This window comes from Salvelinus fontinalis, unplaced genomic scaffold (assembly GCF_029448725.1).
Source record: "Salvelinus fontinalis isolate EN_2023a unplaced genomic scaffold, ASM2944872v1 scaffold_1436, whole genome shotgun sequence".
Lineage (NCBI taxonomy): Eukaryota > Metazoa > Chordata > Actinopteri > Salmoniformes > Salmonidae > Salvelinus > Salvelinus fontinalis.
Window position 1 is genome coordinate 24,278 of NW_026601645.1, and position 14,574 is coordinate 38,851.

At 42.7% G+C, this 14,574-nt stretch overlaps 1 protein-coding gene across 4 annotated transcripts in view; it reads left to right on the forward strand.

Annotated features, from left to right (window-relative positions):
* Positions 1-4,813, forward strand: part of LOC129849315 (uncharacterized) — a 28,097-nt gene extending 23,284 nt beyond the window's left edge. For all 4 annotated transcript variants that reach the window (XM_055916250.1, XM_055916252.1, XM_055916251.1 and 1 more), the window contains 4 exons: positions 100-289; positions 4,297-4,438; positions 4,534-4,630; positions 4,700-4,813. In XM_055916250.1, the coding sequence (XP_055772225.1) occupies positions 100-289; positions 4,297-4,438; positions 4,534-4,630; positions 4,700-4,773 (503 nt within the window). In that variant the 3' untranslated portion in view covers positions 4,774-4,813. The remainder of the gene's footprint in view (positions 1-99; positions 290-4,296; positions 4,439-4,533; positions 4,631-4,699) is intronic.
* The last annotated feature ends 9,761 nt before the right edge of the window (positions 4,814-14,574 follow it).

The window sequence follows — 14,574 nt, forward strand, 5'->3', positions numbered from 1 at the left end:
GGGCACAACAGGATATGATAAACGTGTGTTTCTTTATGGACAAGTTGAGATGGTACCTCGCTGTTTTGTGCCCACCGGTTGTCTCGTTCTGTGTTCCAGACGCCTCGTATAACACGTTCCACCAGGAGGAGGACTATCCAGTGGTGAGGTACCTGAGACAGCCTCTGCACTTTGAGGTGGAGCTGACCAGGTCCTCTGACCCCAAGGTAGCGCTGGTGCTTGACCACTGCTGGGCCACCCCCAATGAGGACCGTGACTCCCGACCCCGGTGGAATCTCATCATTAATGGGTAACTTGTTGTTTTTGGGCCTAAACAAGTGTTATTCCACAGGTGTGGTTCCTGAGTAATTAGCAACCTATCATGCTTGGCAGGCCATTTACTTTGGCTACCGTGGCTATGCCCCCATCCATAGGTAATGAGTGTCACAATGGTTTGAGCTTAAAAACGATGTGAGCAGTATGCGGTTTGTCACCAGATCTCCACCCAAATGAACACTTATGGGAGATTCTGGCGCGTAGCATCACACATAGCATCTCGGGTACTCCGAGTTCCCAGGTGTCTTAAACACCATACGTCAGTTGAGTATGACAGACTCTTACGTGATAACCCGACTGCATTGTATGGCTTTAGCTCATATTCGGTACCACCTTCAAAAGTGTTTTACACACGTGTCCATTACAATCTAGGCAAGAATCAGAATGCATGAATAAAATTAAGTACATTATACTTACATTAGAAACGTTACACAGAAAATAAGGCACTTTGATAGGAATGCACGCATGTCCAGTTATTTGTAAGGAAGGCAATGTGGCCACCAGGCAATAAATGTGCCGGGGGGAAGTTTGTGCAAGGCCTGTTCTGACTAGATGTGCAAATGTCTGTATGCTTGAAGGAAAGTTTGTCCGGCTCATTCAAATTCTCAAAAAGAAATTGTCTGCAACAGTGAAATGGGCTACTTTTGTGAATTAATGAGGTAAACTTAGAAGTTGAAACAGCCTGTAGAAAATTAGCAGGTTGTGTTTGCTTGGTTTGAGGTCAGCGCGGGTTAACTGTCCACATTTTGGAACGGTGAGTGCTTTCTGACATCCCGTGCATAAAATAAACTACCGCTGGGGCGACTGTTGAAGATATTTGGAAGTCGCAAAGGTTAAGACACTATGTTGGCGTTACCTACACCTTTTTACTCAATGTTATCCTTTTGGTTTGCTACAGTTCAGTGTTGTGCCGAACTGCTGGTCAGCCGAATGGAAATCGAGAGCGGCTGGCAAGCTTGGCTTGCCTTTCCGCTTGGTTTCATACAACTGCTCTGAACACTGACTGAATACTTGTTGAATTCAGGCACAAGTGACCTCTTGTGTTTAAAACAGTTATGCGCTTAACATAATGGATGGTTCACACGCCTGTGCAGCATGGAAGTTGATGTTTGAAACTGAATAGGATCAGTTGACAGGATCCCCTGAAGGTGATGCCACTTTAAATGGAATTGCCTGTCCTTGAGGAATGCGCTAATTGGGAGTTGCTAAACATGCACAAATACCACGGTCAAGTGTAGCAGAATCTCGCTAGCCTTATTTAGCTAGCTAATGTTCATATTTAAAAAAATGTTACGACACACAGCTGGGTTTGTCATAAGCATTGATTTGGTTGAGCACTTTGCCACAGATGGACACCACTGGCCTAAGTTTTAACTTTGCCATCTTCTCAAGAATTGAAGTTGGGTAACTATTGAAAGATTACTTATTTTTCCTACATTGTAATGGACACTGCAACCTTTGGTAGATGGGCTACAATAACTTTGCCCGTGATTATGCACGCTGCAAATGACACTTTATTTTGCGGGTGTCTTTTCAGTATCTGGATACATGTTACACCAAGCAGTGTAGTGAAGCAACTTTATTGGTCAACCATTTATTTGGGGGATTGGGTTTGCCAAATGCTATCAAATCACGCAATTTAAAAATTTGGCACCCCCTATTTTAATTTGCTCCGGTGGACAGAAGGCTCATCTGTCACGGGTGTAACTTTGCAGCGGTTTATTAAATCAAATGTCATCCTGGTGGGTGTGGTAGCAGTTTTAAAAAACAGGCTGAAAATGTTTTGTAGATCATAGGAAAAGACACCACATTCACATGGCTGTGCACGAAATGGGCAGTTCAGATTTGTCACTTCAGCTGCAACTATGTCATACTTGGCTTAAATCGTTGAGTAAAATCCTGAGAAAGCTCTGGCCGTCGTCTGTCAGCTCAAGTGGATTTGTACTGGTGTGGGCGTTTGTCTCAATGTAACGTCTTCAGATTTCACAAATCCCTTTTTGCTAATATTTGTCAGTTAAACAGTAAATGATAAACCTCCCAAAGATGCAAATGACAAGTAGGCCTTAACTGTCAATGCGTAGGTTACTTTGTATAGTAGAGCTGCTCCCTTCACAGAAGTCCTCCACGTGTGAATCTGATGCCATGGGTGTAGAATACATTTTGTGACCAATTTTTCCGACTGCGGAAGAATTGCTCTGGCGCATTGCATGAAATTCCTAATTAAAATGAAGTACTTATTTTGAAAATATGATACCGACTGTCTATTCGGCAACTAAGTGTTAAACCACGGTCAATTGATCAATATTCAGGTCGCCTGTAGTCTGACCATTCTGGATCATTTAGAATTTGAAGAACCATTTAGAGGGACGTCTCACCACATGAGAATGCATTCATGTCAATGTAATTGAATAAACATGTTGGACATACGACGTAGACATTTGACATCCGTCATTTACCTAGCTATAAAAGTTTTTGCAGTAGACAAAGTAATATTATTGTTGAGAAATGCTATGGCATTGCTAGTATGACCCTCCCTTGACAAATGAAATGCATTTTTTTTCAAATAGAAATCCCAATTTCTGTTTTTAAATAAATAAAAAATGTACTAAATCAGATTTTTCCAGGTCTGATGGGCCAAAAGATCAGAAATGAAAACCAACAAACTACTGTCGTGACGTGACCTTGAATTATCTGAGGACTGTTTAATTGTTACCCGACTCTAAATTAATCGTGTTAGGATTTGGGGTGCCGAGGAAACGGTTTTAAAGATACCGTCTCCCGACTTAAACTCTAGACGGTAGAAATCTATTACATTGCTAAAGTCAACTTAATAACCATTACATCGTATCCTCCTCGCAGCTGCAAGAACCCCAGCCTTATGATTCAGTACTATACAAATTGGTTTAATTTAATTACTAGCTAAACACACAGGTCCCTAGCGGACTGACACTATGACGGCTTGTTACGATGTCTCCCCCACCCATGGTTCCATAAGGGACACTTATCGTTGTTACATTTTTGCATGAATGTATTTATGTGGGATGCTGCCGTGGTTGGGTTTTCTCTCTGATTGGCTCCCTGAGGTCACAATGTCAATAGTTGTCCGTGACTCCAATGACTAGTCTTGAACGGAACTTCAGGATGGATTTTCCTTTCACTCATTCTGGAAGATAGGCTAATCAACCCTGTCGCTGATTCCTCAGTGGGTGATGAGAGTAGGATGGTTTGGATATAGTAGCAGAATGGTCCCACTGAAGTTAGCTTTTCTAGGTACTTGGCTCAAACAGCTAATCGGCTGTACCAGTGACTGTCTGAGGGGTGTTTATTCTCCCTCGTGTTCAGGTTTCGGACCACTTTGGACATGAGCTGCAGCTCGCCGTCCTTAGGCAGGTGCGTTTAGGGAAGTTCCAACCATTTCAAACGTGTAGCTAGCGACTCACAGTTTTCTGGTCTAATGTTAATTTCAGTTACCATCCTTTTATGCACTCTTGCCGCCGGGGACAGTTCTGTCAGTCTGGCCCGCTCTCTGATGTCACTTGTGGCATGGCTACTTACTATGCACATTTTCTAGGAGTTTCTCTAATACGTTCAAAAGTGAATACTGGAACAATATTTCTAACATAAGACTGGTCAGAGAGAAAAAGAATGTCATGTTGATTTTTAAAAAGGAAATACTGGATCTAGAAAAGTGCTCACACTACAGGTAGGAAGTCTCGAGCCTTTACATTGTATATGAAATGTGTTGGGTTTTTTTTAAGACTGAGGGCTAAGAGTTTTGGTGGGAAAAGCATGTTAACAAAGACATTCCTTTAGTTCATACTGGAGGGTGAGAAGGAACCCACTTCTCCTGTCATTTACAACACGGTGTGAATTGATCTGATCCTCACAGGACAGTCATGACACCATAAGACTTCGTACACAAGGCGGTTGGGTTTTACAGTGTTTTCTTGTTCCTAACTTAGTCCCTCTCTACACTGGCAGTTGTGAGAACCCGGAGGATCCGTACCGTGTGGTCTTCCACCCGGTGGTAGCTGACGCCAGGGTCCACTTCCCCCCTCACGTCAAACGCTTTGAGGTCTATATGTTTTCCTTCGTCGAGGATGCGGTTGAGCCTAGTGGCCAGGTAACAAAGTTCACCCAACAATCTTTATTGGTTAATTTTGTGAGTGGCAATCATCCCTTTTAAATTTCTGACACCATCAAATCTTTGATTACTAGGTCTTTGTCCATTGTGATGTGGTCATCTGTGACGCCAGTAGTCCCTCTGGCGGCCCCTGTAGTGGACAATGTGTGAATCAGGACAACTCGAAAAGAGGTAGGTCTTGTTTTATGCTTTTCAGACCCTGTCAGACCATAACTGAACTAATAGGTTCTCTCTCAACAGGTCAACGACATGTCAAAGACCTCTTTGAGGAGCCTCATTTCTATGTTTCTTCTGGATACATTCTTTGGGTGTAATGTCTTGTTCTAACATGTCAAATAAAGTGTTATATAACAATTACGTTTGTTTTACTTGCGTGGCAACAATCCTAACCGTTGGAGCTACCTTAATTGTATCAGATTTGCGTATAACACCAAGGCGCATGTACTTTAGTGGATGTAGTAGGCTTGTCATCTGACGTGTATCAATCAACCCTTTTGTAAGCATGGAACTCAACCATCCACACCAATTTCCCATCTAGGATGAACAATGGGTGTCAAAACAAAAGCTTTCCAATGTCCAGTAGGAAGAACTGACTCAATGTTATAGCAGATGGTGGTTTGTGAGGCCAGCAGGGCTGTGGTTGGCTGCAGGCCCCAGGGAGCGCAGCAGTGTTGGGAATTTTCAACTGATACTACAACTTTACTTGATACCTCTCACTAGCTTGGTTTCCATCCAAATATGGACCTTTCTTTAATGATATGCATGTATATCTGAAATGGGGAGAGCTTGACTTTCTCACTACTTCTTTTTTGTAAGAAGTGTTGACAAGCTGAATGTACCGAGCTGTCTGTTTAAAACTAGCGCACAGCTCGTACACCCATGCATACACCACAAGACATGCCACCAGAGGTCTCTTACCAATCGCCAAGTCCGGACTACGGAAGGTACAGAGTCATGAATACGTTGCAATCTATTCCGCATCACGATCAGATTTAAAGAAACACCTTACGGAACAGCGGGGACTGAAGAGATGCAGCAGTTCCTCCTTTAAAAGTTGCGAGCTTGCACCGTGGGACGGCTTCATTGCTCCAGACCACAAGGGGGAGTTGGCGCACTGGAGGATGAATTAGTTGGGTAACATAGATAAATAGGATGTTTAATTTACATAATATGCTTATGTGAGTTGTCATTAGAATGTGTCCCTTTGGATTATACTGTTGGCAGTTGCACGTTTCCCTTCTCAGCTAGGGCTCAGTCATTTGGGGCCCAGAGAGGGGAGATGTCAGAATGGAACATTGTCTTCATATGTGAAGGGATGGCGTGATTAAGGGGGAACCAATTATCTCTTGGTTCTATGTCTGTGCGCAAGTCACTACTGTCATGACGTTGGCCTGGGGGTAGGTTTATGACAGTCATAAATACCTCTTTCCCCCTCCCCCTTTCCTCTTCCCTACTGAATTGATATAAGAAAACCCCTTGGTTAACATGGAGATTATGGGAACATCAGAAGTTGGGGGGAAAAGAACTATTTTCTGGTAATCTGACCAACTGAACATATGCGGTGGTACTTAGGGTATATTATGTCAGTTCGGTTGCCCTCTGACACATTCTCATCAATGATAGAATGACAAACTCTATTGTGGAAAGTCTAAACGTCAGAGGTATCGGATTCACATGGAATTGTTTAATTCAAATGCTTGAATATGAAATTATTTGTGAAGAGATTAAATGTAATTTTAGCTTCCAAATGAGAGATTTGGGTTTTCATAAGTTTGGGCCTCTGCTCAACCAGTGGCCCGCCCCTGTGAAGAGACATGGGTAATAAACTTTTCAGACACCCCTCCACTATATAAAGCCATTGACAAAAATATAACTTCCTGTTCCGGGTACATTAGGATGACGATCCGATGTCAATGGTTCAGATAATAACTACAGAATGAAGCCAACATCAGCATGAACTTTGGTTGTGAATGGTATGAACTTTGAACTCGTATTCACTACAGAAGTGAAACCTCCTAGCCGTTGAGTTAGCAACAGCTGCTACAAAGGCAGGTTAGGAAGGACAGTCAGAGTATCCCGTCTACTACACAATGACGTTACTACGACAGTGACCACCAGAGACATTCTTCAAAGGACGGAGGACTCGGTTTGGCAACCCGGTCTTCCATCTACCACCAACCTACTGAAGCGCAGCTCAGAGTAAATATTTATTGCATTTTCCTTTTCCAAATGGGCGGTAATTTAGAATGCATAAGTTACTGTATTTACGATAGCACAGCTTCGCCTCTGTTCCAGTCTCCCGCTCTTTCACTAAAATCCAGCCCCCTTTCCTTTGTGTAACAAGCTGTCATATCTGTTCCGCCCGCTAGGGACGTTTTCCTTTATGACGGCAATTTGTAATCAAGTTATGATTTAATTGTGTATGTGTGATTCTGTGTGATTAGTTAGGTATTTAGTAAATAAATAATTTAACACAATTTTGTATTGCTGATTCAACTTGTTGGCCAGGATTCTTGCAGATAACCAAGAATTTACAACTTTCAGAATATGAGACTGAAGTAAGATGACGATTAATATTGACTGCTATGGATGTAAAATATTACTAAATCTTTAAGAGTTTATTCGGAAGATAACAGCTCTATAAATATTATGTTGTGGTGTCCCTCTCTAGTTAATTACATTTACATGATTAGTTCAATCAGGTGATATTAATTACGGAGAAATTATTTTATAGAATAGCATGTCATAGCAATTAATCTGGCATAGCCAAAGACACGACACTACCCTGAGCTTGTCCAGGAGTGGTGAGAAGAGGTTTACTTGAGATGGGATCAAATTTATTTATATAGCTCTTCTTACATTAGCTGATATCTTAAAGTGCTGTACAGAAACCCAGCCTAAAACCCCAAACGGCACGCAATGCAGGTGTAGAAGCACGGTGGCGAGGAAAAACTCCCTAGAAAGGCCAATCCCTAGAGGAACCAGGCTGAGGGGTGGCCAGTCCTCTTTTGGCTGTGCTGGGTGGAGATTATAACAGAACATGGCCAAGATGTTCATAAATTCAGCATGGTCAAAAAATAATAATCACTAGTTATTGAGGGTGCAGCAAGTCATCACCTCAAGAGTAAATGTCAGTTGGCTTTTCATAGGCGATCATTAAGAGTATCTCTACCGCTCCTGCAGTCTCTAGAGAGATGAAAACAGCAGGTCTGGGACAGGTAGCACGTCCGTTGAACAGGTCAGGGTTCCATAGCCGCAGGCAGAACAGTTGAAACTGGAGCAGCAGCACGGCCAGGTGGACTGGGGACAGCAAGGAGTCATCATACAAGGTAGTCCTGAGGCATGGTCCTAGGGCTCAGGTCCTCCGAGAGAGAAAGAGAATTAGAGAGAGCATACTTAAATTCACACAGGACACCGGCTAAGACAGGAGAAGTACTCCAGATATAACAAACTGACCCTAGCCCACCGACACATAAACTACTGCAGCATAAATACTGGAGGCTGAGACAGGAGGGGTCAGGAGACACTGTGACCCCATCCGATGATACCCCCGGACAGGGCCAAACAGGAAGGATATAACCCCACCCACTTTGCCAAAGCACAGCCCCCACACCACTAGAGGGATATCTTCAACCACCAACTTACCATCCTGAGACAAGGCCGAGTATAGCCCACAAAGATCTCCGCCACGGCACAACCCAAGGGGGGGCGCCAACCCAGACAGGAAGATCACGTCAGTGACTCACCCCTCCTAGGGACGGCATGAAAGAGCACCAGTAAGCCAGTGACTCAGCCCCTGTAATAGGGTTAGAGGCAGAGAATCCCACTGGAGAGAGGGGAACCGGCCAGGCAGAGACGGCAAGGGCGGTTCGTTGCTCCAGAGCCTTTCCGTTCACCTTCACACTCCTGGGCCAGACTACACTCAATCATATGACCCACTGAAGAGATGAGTCTTCAGTAAAGACTTAAAAGTTGAGACCGAGTCTGCGTCCCTCATATGGGTAGGCAGACCATTCCATAAAAATTGAGCTCTATAGGAGAAAGCCCTGCGTCCAGCTGTTTGCTTAGAAATTCTAGGGACAATAATGAGGCCTGCGTCTTGTGACCGTAGCGTATGTGTAGGTATGTACGGCAGGACCAAATCGGAAAGAGGGGTAGGAGCAAGCCCATGTAATGTTTTATAGGTTAGCAGTAAAACCTTGAAATTAGCCCTTGCCTTAACAGGAAGCCAGTGTAGGGAGGCTAGCACTGGAGTAGCACTGGAGCACTGGCTAGCACTGGAGTAATATGAATTTTGGGTTCAAGTCAGGATTCTAGCAGCCGTATTTAGCACTAACTGAAGTTTATTTTGTGCTTTATCCAGGTAGCCGGAAAGAAGAGCATTGCAGTAGTCTAACCTAGACGTAACAAAAGCATGGATTACTTTTTCTGCATCATTTTTGGACAGAAAGTTTCTAATTTTTGCAATGTTACGTAGATGGAAAAAAGCTGTCCTTGAAACAGTCTTGATATGTTCGTCAAAGAGAGATCAGGGTCCAGAGTAACGCCGAGGTCCTTCACAGTTTTATTTGAGACGACTTTACAACCATCAAGATTAATTGTCAGACTCAACAGAAGACCTCTTTGTTTCTCGGGACCTAGAACAAGCATCTCTGTTTTGTCCGAGTTTAAAAGTAGAAAGTTTGTAGCCATCCACTTCCTTATGTCTGAAACATAGGCTTCTAGTGAGGGCAATTTTGGGGCTTCACTATGTTTCATTGAAATGTACAGCTGTGTGTCATCCGCATAGCAGTGAATGTTAACATTATGCTTTCGAATGACATCTCCAAGAGGTAAAATATATAGTGGAAACAATAGTGGTCCCAAAACGGAACTTTGACGAACACCGAAATGTACAGTTGATTTGTCAGAGGACAAACCATTCACAGAGACAAACTGATATCTTTCCGACAGATAATATCTAAACCAGGCCAGAACTTGTCCGTGTAGACCAATTTGGGTTTCCAATCTCTCCAAAAGAACGTGGTGATCGATGGTATCAAAGGCAGCACTAAGGTCTAGGAGCACGAGGACAGATGCAGAGCCTCGGTCTGCGCCATTTAAAGGTAATTTACCACCTTCACAAGTGCAGTCTCAGTGCTATGATGGGGTCTAAAACCAGACTAAAGCATTTCGTATACATTGTTTGTCTTGTCAACAGCTTTCTAAAATTGAGAGGAATGGAAGATTCGATATAGGCCGATAGTTTTTTATATTTTCTGGGTCAAGGTTTGGCTTTTTCAAGAGAGGCTTTATTACTGACACTTTTAGTGAGTTTGGTACGCATCCGGTGGATAGAGAGCCGTTTATTATGTTCAACATAGGAGGGCCGAGCACAGGAGCTCTTTCAGTAGTTTAGTTGGAATAGGGTCCAGTATGCAGCTTGAAGGTTTAGAGGCCATGATTATTTTCATCATTGTGTCAAGAGATATAGTACTAAAACACTTAAGTGTCTCTCTTGATCCTAAGTCCTGGCAGAGTTGTGCAGACTCAGGACAGCTGAGCTTTGGAGGAATACGCAGATTTAAAGAGGAGTCCGTAATTTGCTTTCTAATGATCATGATCTTTTCTTCAAAGAAGTTCATGAATTTATTACTGCTGAAGTGAAAGCCATCCTCACTTGGGGAATGCTGCTTTTTAGTTAGCTTTGCGACAGTATCAAAACGAAATTTCGGATTGTTCTTATTTTCCTCAATTAAGTTGGAAAAATAGAATGATTGAGCAGAAGTGAGGGCTCTTCGATACTGCACGGTACTGTCTTTCCAAGCTAGTCGGAAGACTTCCAGTTTGGTGTGGCGCCATTTCCGTTCCAATTTTCTGGAAGCTTGCTTCAGAGCTCGGGTATTTTCTGTATACCAGGGAGCTAGTTTCTTATGACAAACGTTTCTAGTTTTTAGGGTTGCGACTGCATCTAGGGTATTGCGCAAGGTTAAATTGAGTGCCTCAGTTAGGTGGTTAATTGATTTCTGTCCTCTGACGTCCTTGGGTAGGCAGAGGGAGTCTGGAAGGGCATCAAGGAATCTTTGTGTTGTCTGAGAATTTATAGTACGACTTTGATGCTCCTTAGTATATTGAGTTATGCCTTGGATGAGGTAATGTTTTGGTACTATGAAGTACCAGGAAAGAGATTAGAACCTCGTTTTAGAGACCAAAATGAGCGATAATTTATAGCAAATGCAATCTGGCTAAGGGATACTCCTTTCTCAAGTAAAAGGCCCTTTGTGAAGTTTTCCTAAGATCTGTGGTTCGTCATGTAAGTTGAGAGGGGTATATCTTTGCTATAAAAGATCTCAGTTGCCAATTTGTTGGAACTCTCAACAATTCATCGATAGAGAATTGTTGAAAGTCACAGTGCTTTGGTAAAGCTCATATTATTAAAGATGAAGTTTAAGTATAACTCTGACTGGTGTGTGGTTTGTATCTCTCCTCATTTGGTAATACAGGAAATTGCCACGACAGCACTCATAATGCATTTGGGTCCCAAGGCTTTGTGATGACGAATTTTGACGCGAGCCACCATTGCCTTGTGGCGCTCAACGAAGATGGCTGACGTCTTAACGAGTCAAGCAAATGTACAATTTGAGAGGAATGTGTTAATGTAGAGACAAACACATTGACTGCACAATTATGTAAGCTTGCTTTGCAATGCAGCTGAAGTAACATAGCTAGCTAGCTAACTATTTACTTGCTTATTGTGTCGGGTTAAAAATAACTATGTAGCCGATCTGGGTATGGACCCTAAAACGTAAAGTTCTGAACTAATATTCATACCAATCTATGAACCTGAAGGCTGAATGGCATTAATGAAGCCTAGAGTAGAATATAACTTTAATGTGCCATGGATGCAAGTCCTATATACACATGTACTGTAGTCTGTACATTGAATATATTCACCGGTCATGTACTCTTCCTTGGCAAATAAAGGTGCGGTTCAGGTATGACTGAGACAGTATTTTTCAGTCATATCAAACGCCATTATTTAAATGATGCGGTGTCTGCATGTATTACAATTATACACTTCAACAGTGTTTACTGCTCCTGGGATATCAATGATTACACATTGTAACTATACAATAGACTAAACATGATTGGTCTGTAATTCATATATACAGAGAGAGAAAAACCTATGCACATTTAACTCCATTAATCTGAGGACAGACACAGGATAGTATTTCAACCAGCGGAGAATGTGAAACGCTTTATTGAAAGAAGTGCATTTTAATTGTAATATTATAAATACAAGTTCAATCTTGGGCGGGTAGGTGGACTAGTAACCGGAAGGTTGCAAGATCGAATCCCCGAGCCGACAAGGTCTGTCCTTCTGCCCCTGAACAAGGCAGTTCTTAGGCCGTCATTCTTATCTGACTTGCCTAGTTAAAAAAAAAAAAAAGTAGGCAAATCTGTACTTCAATGCACATATGGTGTGCATTAGAAGATGAGGTGGGGAGAGAGGTAAGAACAGCGGCAGATAGCATATGATTCATGAATGACAGTGCTACCCTAATATTCTCTCAGTTCATCACAATTGCGCTGTCGGGACTGGATTCCTCTCACATCAAAACATACCTGCAGACGAGAGAGCATGATTAAGCCTCTTTTTTTGTCTAACACGGTCAGTCATCTTAAATCAGGAGGTGAAATGCAAAACTGACCTTGGATCATTAACTCTGGGGTTTCAATGTAAAGCATCTCTTTAATAATACTTCCTGTTGACTCAACCAAGTGACATCTCACCTATGATCAGGCTGTGCCCTCTGTCAGCCAGTTCAGATGCGGGAGAGGTTCAACAAAACAGCTGATATAACCTAGAGGATTTAGGGGGAGAGGGATGACGTGAGTGGCTACAGAATACTTTAAGCTGAAAAACAGACACATGAGGACAAACAATAGAAGTGTAATGCCAATAGGTGTCTCACCACTTGGTTATTGCAAGGCTAACCCATGACTTAGCAGCAACAGATAGTCCAGTGAAAATGGTTGTAAATCTAAAAATTAGCAACTGACATTGTCAGGTTTTAAAAAAAATTCATGCATGTGAGACAGATTCCATGTACAACAAGACAGGCAGAGATGGAGAAAAATAACACAGAACAGTTTAATTACCTCTGGTTAGGGACACTTTGCCAGCAATAAAGCTTCCACGGCCTGATCCTCACACAGTGAACATCTGGCAATATCTACATTTTCGACCCCCTTGGTCAGCTCGCTCTCTGAAAGTAAAGAAAACAATAACTGAGATATGACCGTTCAATCTAAAGCAGCACGTCATTTTTTGAGGATACGTCAATACAGCCAGGTGCTGCTTACCTGAGATGCCATCTTCGTAGGTGTCCGCTTTGACTTCCTTTTCTGTCGGGGATAAAATTGCTGTCAGAACAATTATTTTGACAAAAAGTAACAAATGCACCTCCATAGCATATAACAATTTGCCTGTAAATAACCACACCTTCATACAAGCGTGCTACTATTTTTTGAAATAACAAAAAAATATCAATTGTTGTTGGAATATATGGGTATTGTGAATTATTTGTCAACCATAAAACACCTAATGTGGTACACACAATTAATAATATAAAAATAACTGATTATCTTAAAATGGAAAAATTGTAGGATTAATTTACTTACTGTACAGACAAGTATATTTTATACATATTATATTTTTTTTAAACAATTTTTTTAATGTATTCCATAGACAGAACGAAATATATTTAGATGCATTTTGAATTTCTAATTGTCAATATTTTATTTTCTGTGTCACGTGTTCATGCCCATTTATGTACATCCTGTGTATGTTACCCTTCCAATGAGCTTATCGTATAAACTACAACGCGAAAACTACGGTTTACCTCACTTTGAATCATGTTAGCACAGGTAACGGCCGTTTACAGTCTTTCTTTAGTTTTTCATTCGTACTCTTCCCAATTCACTTAAACTATATTTCTTTATTTCCCATGGGCTTCCCCAGAGTACCCCCTAGTGGCTGGAATACAACTGTATTAAGCCCCTTACAACACCTCCCTGCAAAAACGAAATGTTGTCCCAGTTGCAGCCTTGTTTTGCACGCTTTGTACAAAATAATAAAATGCAGTACTACAGGATATTTCTTAACGTAGCTCTTTATTAGCTAGCTATAACTGGCATGTTCACGTATTGCCAACCAGGATCAAACTGACCATGACCTAACCATTTGGGTGGTCTTAACCAATCATAGCACCGTATGATATGGCGGTAAAATGCATCCAATTATAATTCAGTATGTTTACACATATGAATATTACAGTATCCAAACTGATATGCCATTTTTAGTTGGCTGGATAACCTGCTGGCTACCCACAGACGTCCAGAGCGGAGTCTGTCGGTTCCATCTCCCAGCACCAGCTCTCCTATGCCCATGGAGCTGGGAGGTGATGCGCTCAGGGAGACCGGAGGAGGTTCCTTCACGTGTACCATCTGTGGCCGCAGAGGTCACACTGCCGGTCGGTGCCGGGTTGGGTCCTCTGGGTGTCGAGGCAGCAGGCAGGGCACTCTGGCGTCACCCCAGGTTAGCCGTCACAATTCTTACCCAGAACCCTCTGTTGCACACATGTTTTTGTATGTTACTTTTCCTGAGTTTTCACCGCATTCCCAGCATAAAGCGCTCATCGATTCAGGCGCGGCTGGGAATTTTATAGACAGATCATTTGCCCATAGTTTAGGGATCCCCATTGTTCCAGTGGCTATGCCCATCCCAGTTCACGCCTTAGTCGACCAATATGGTCAGGGTTGATTAGGGAGGCCACCGTTTTCGCTCAGTCTCTTCCTCATTGACTCTCCTGCGTTTCCCGTGGTGCTAGACCTACCCTGGTTAGCCTGTCATGACCCCACTGTTTCATGGCAACGAAGGGCTCTCACTGGATGGTCGCGAGAGTGCTCGGGGAGGTGTCTAGGGGTTTCCGTTGGTGCTACTACGGTGGAAACTCCAGACCAGGTCTCCACCGTGCGCATTCTCCCCGAATATTCCGATTTGCCTCTCACCTTCTCCAAAAAGAAGGCAACTCAATTACCACCCCATCGTTGCAGGGATTGTGAGATACATC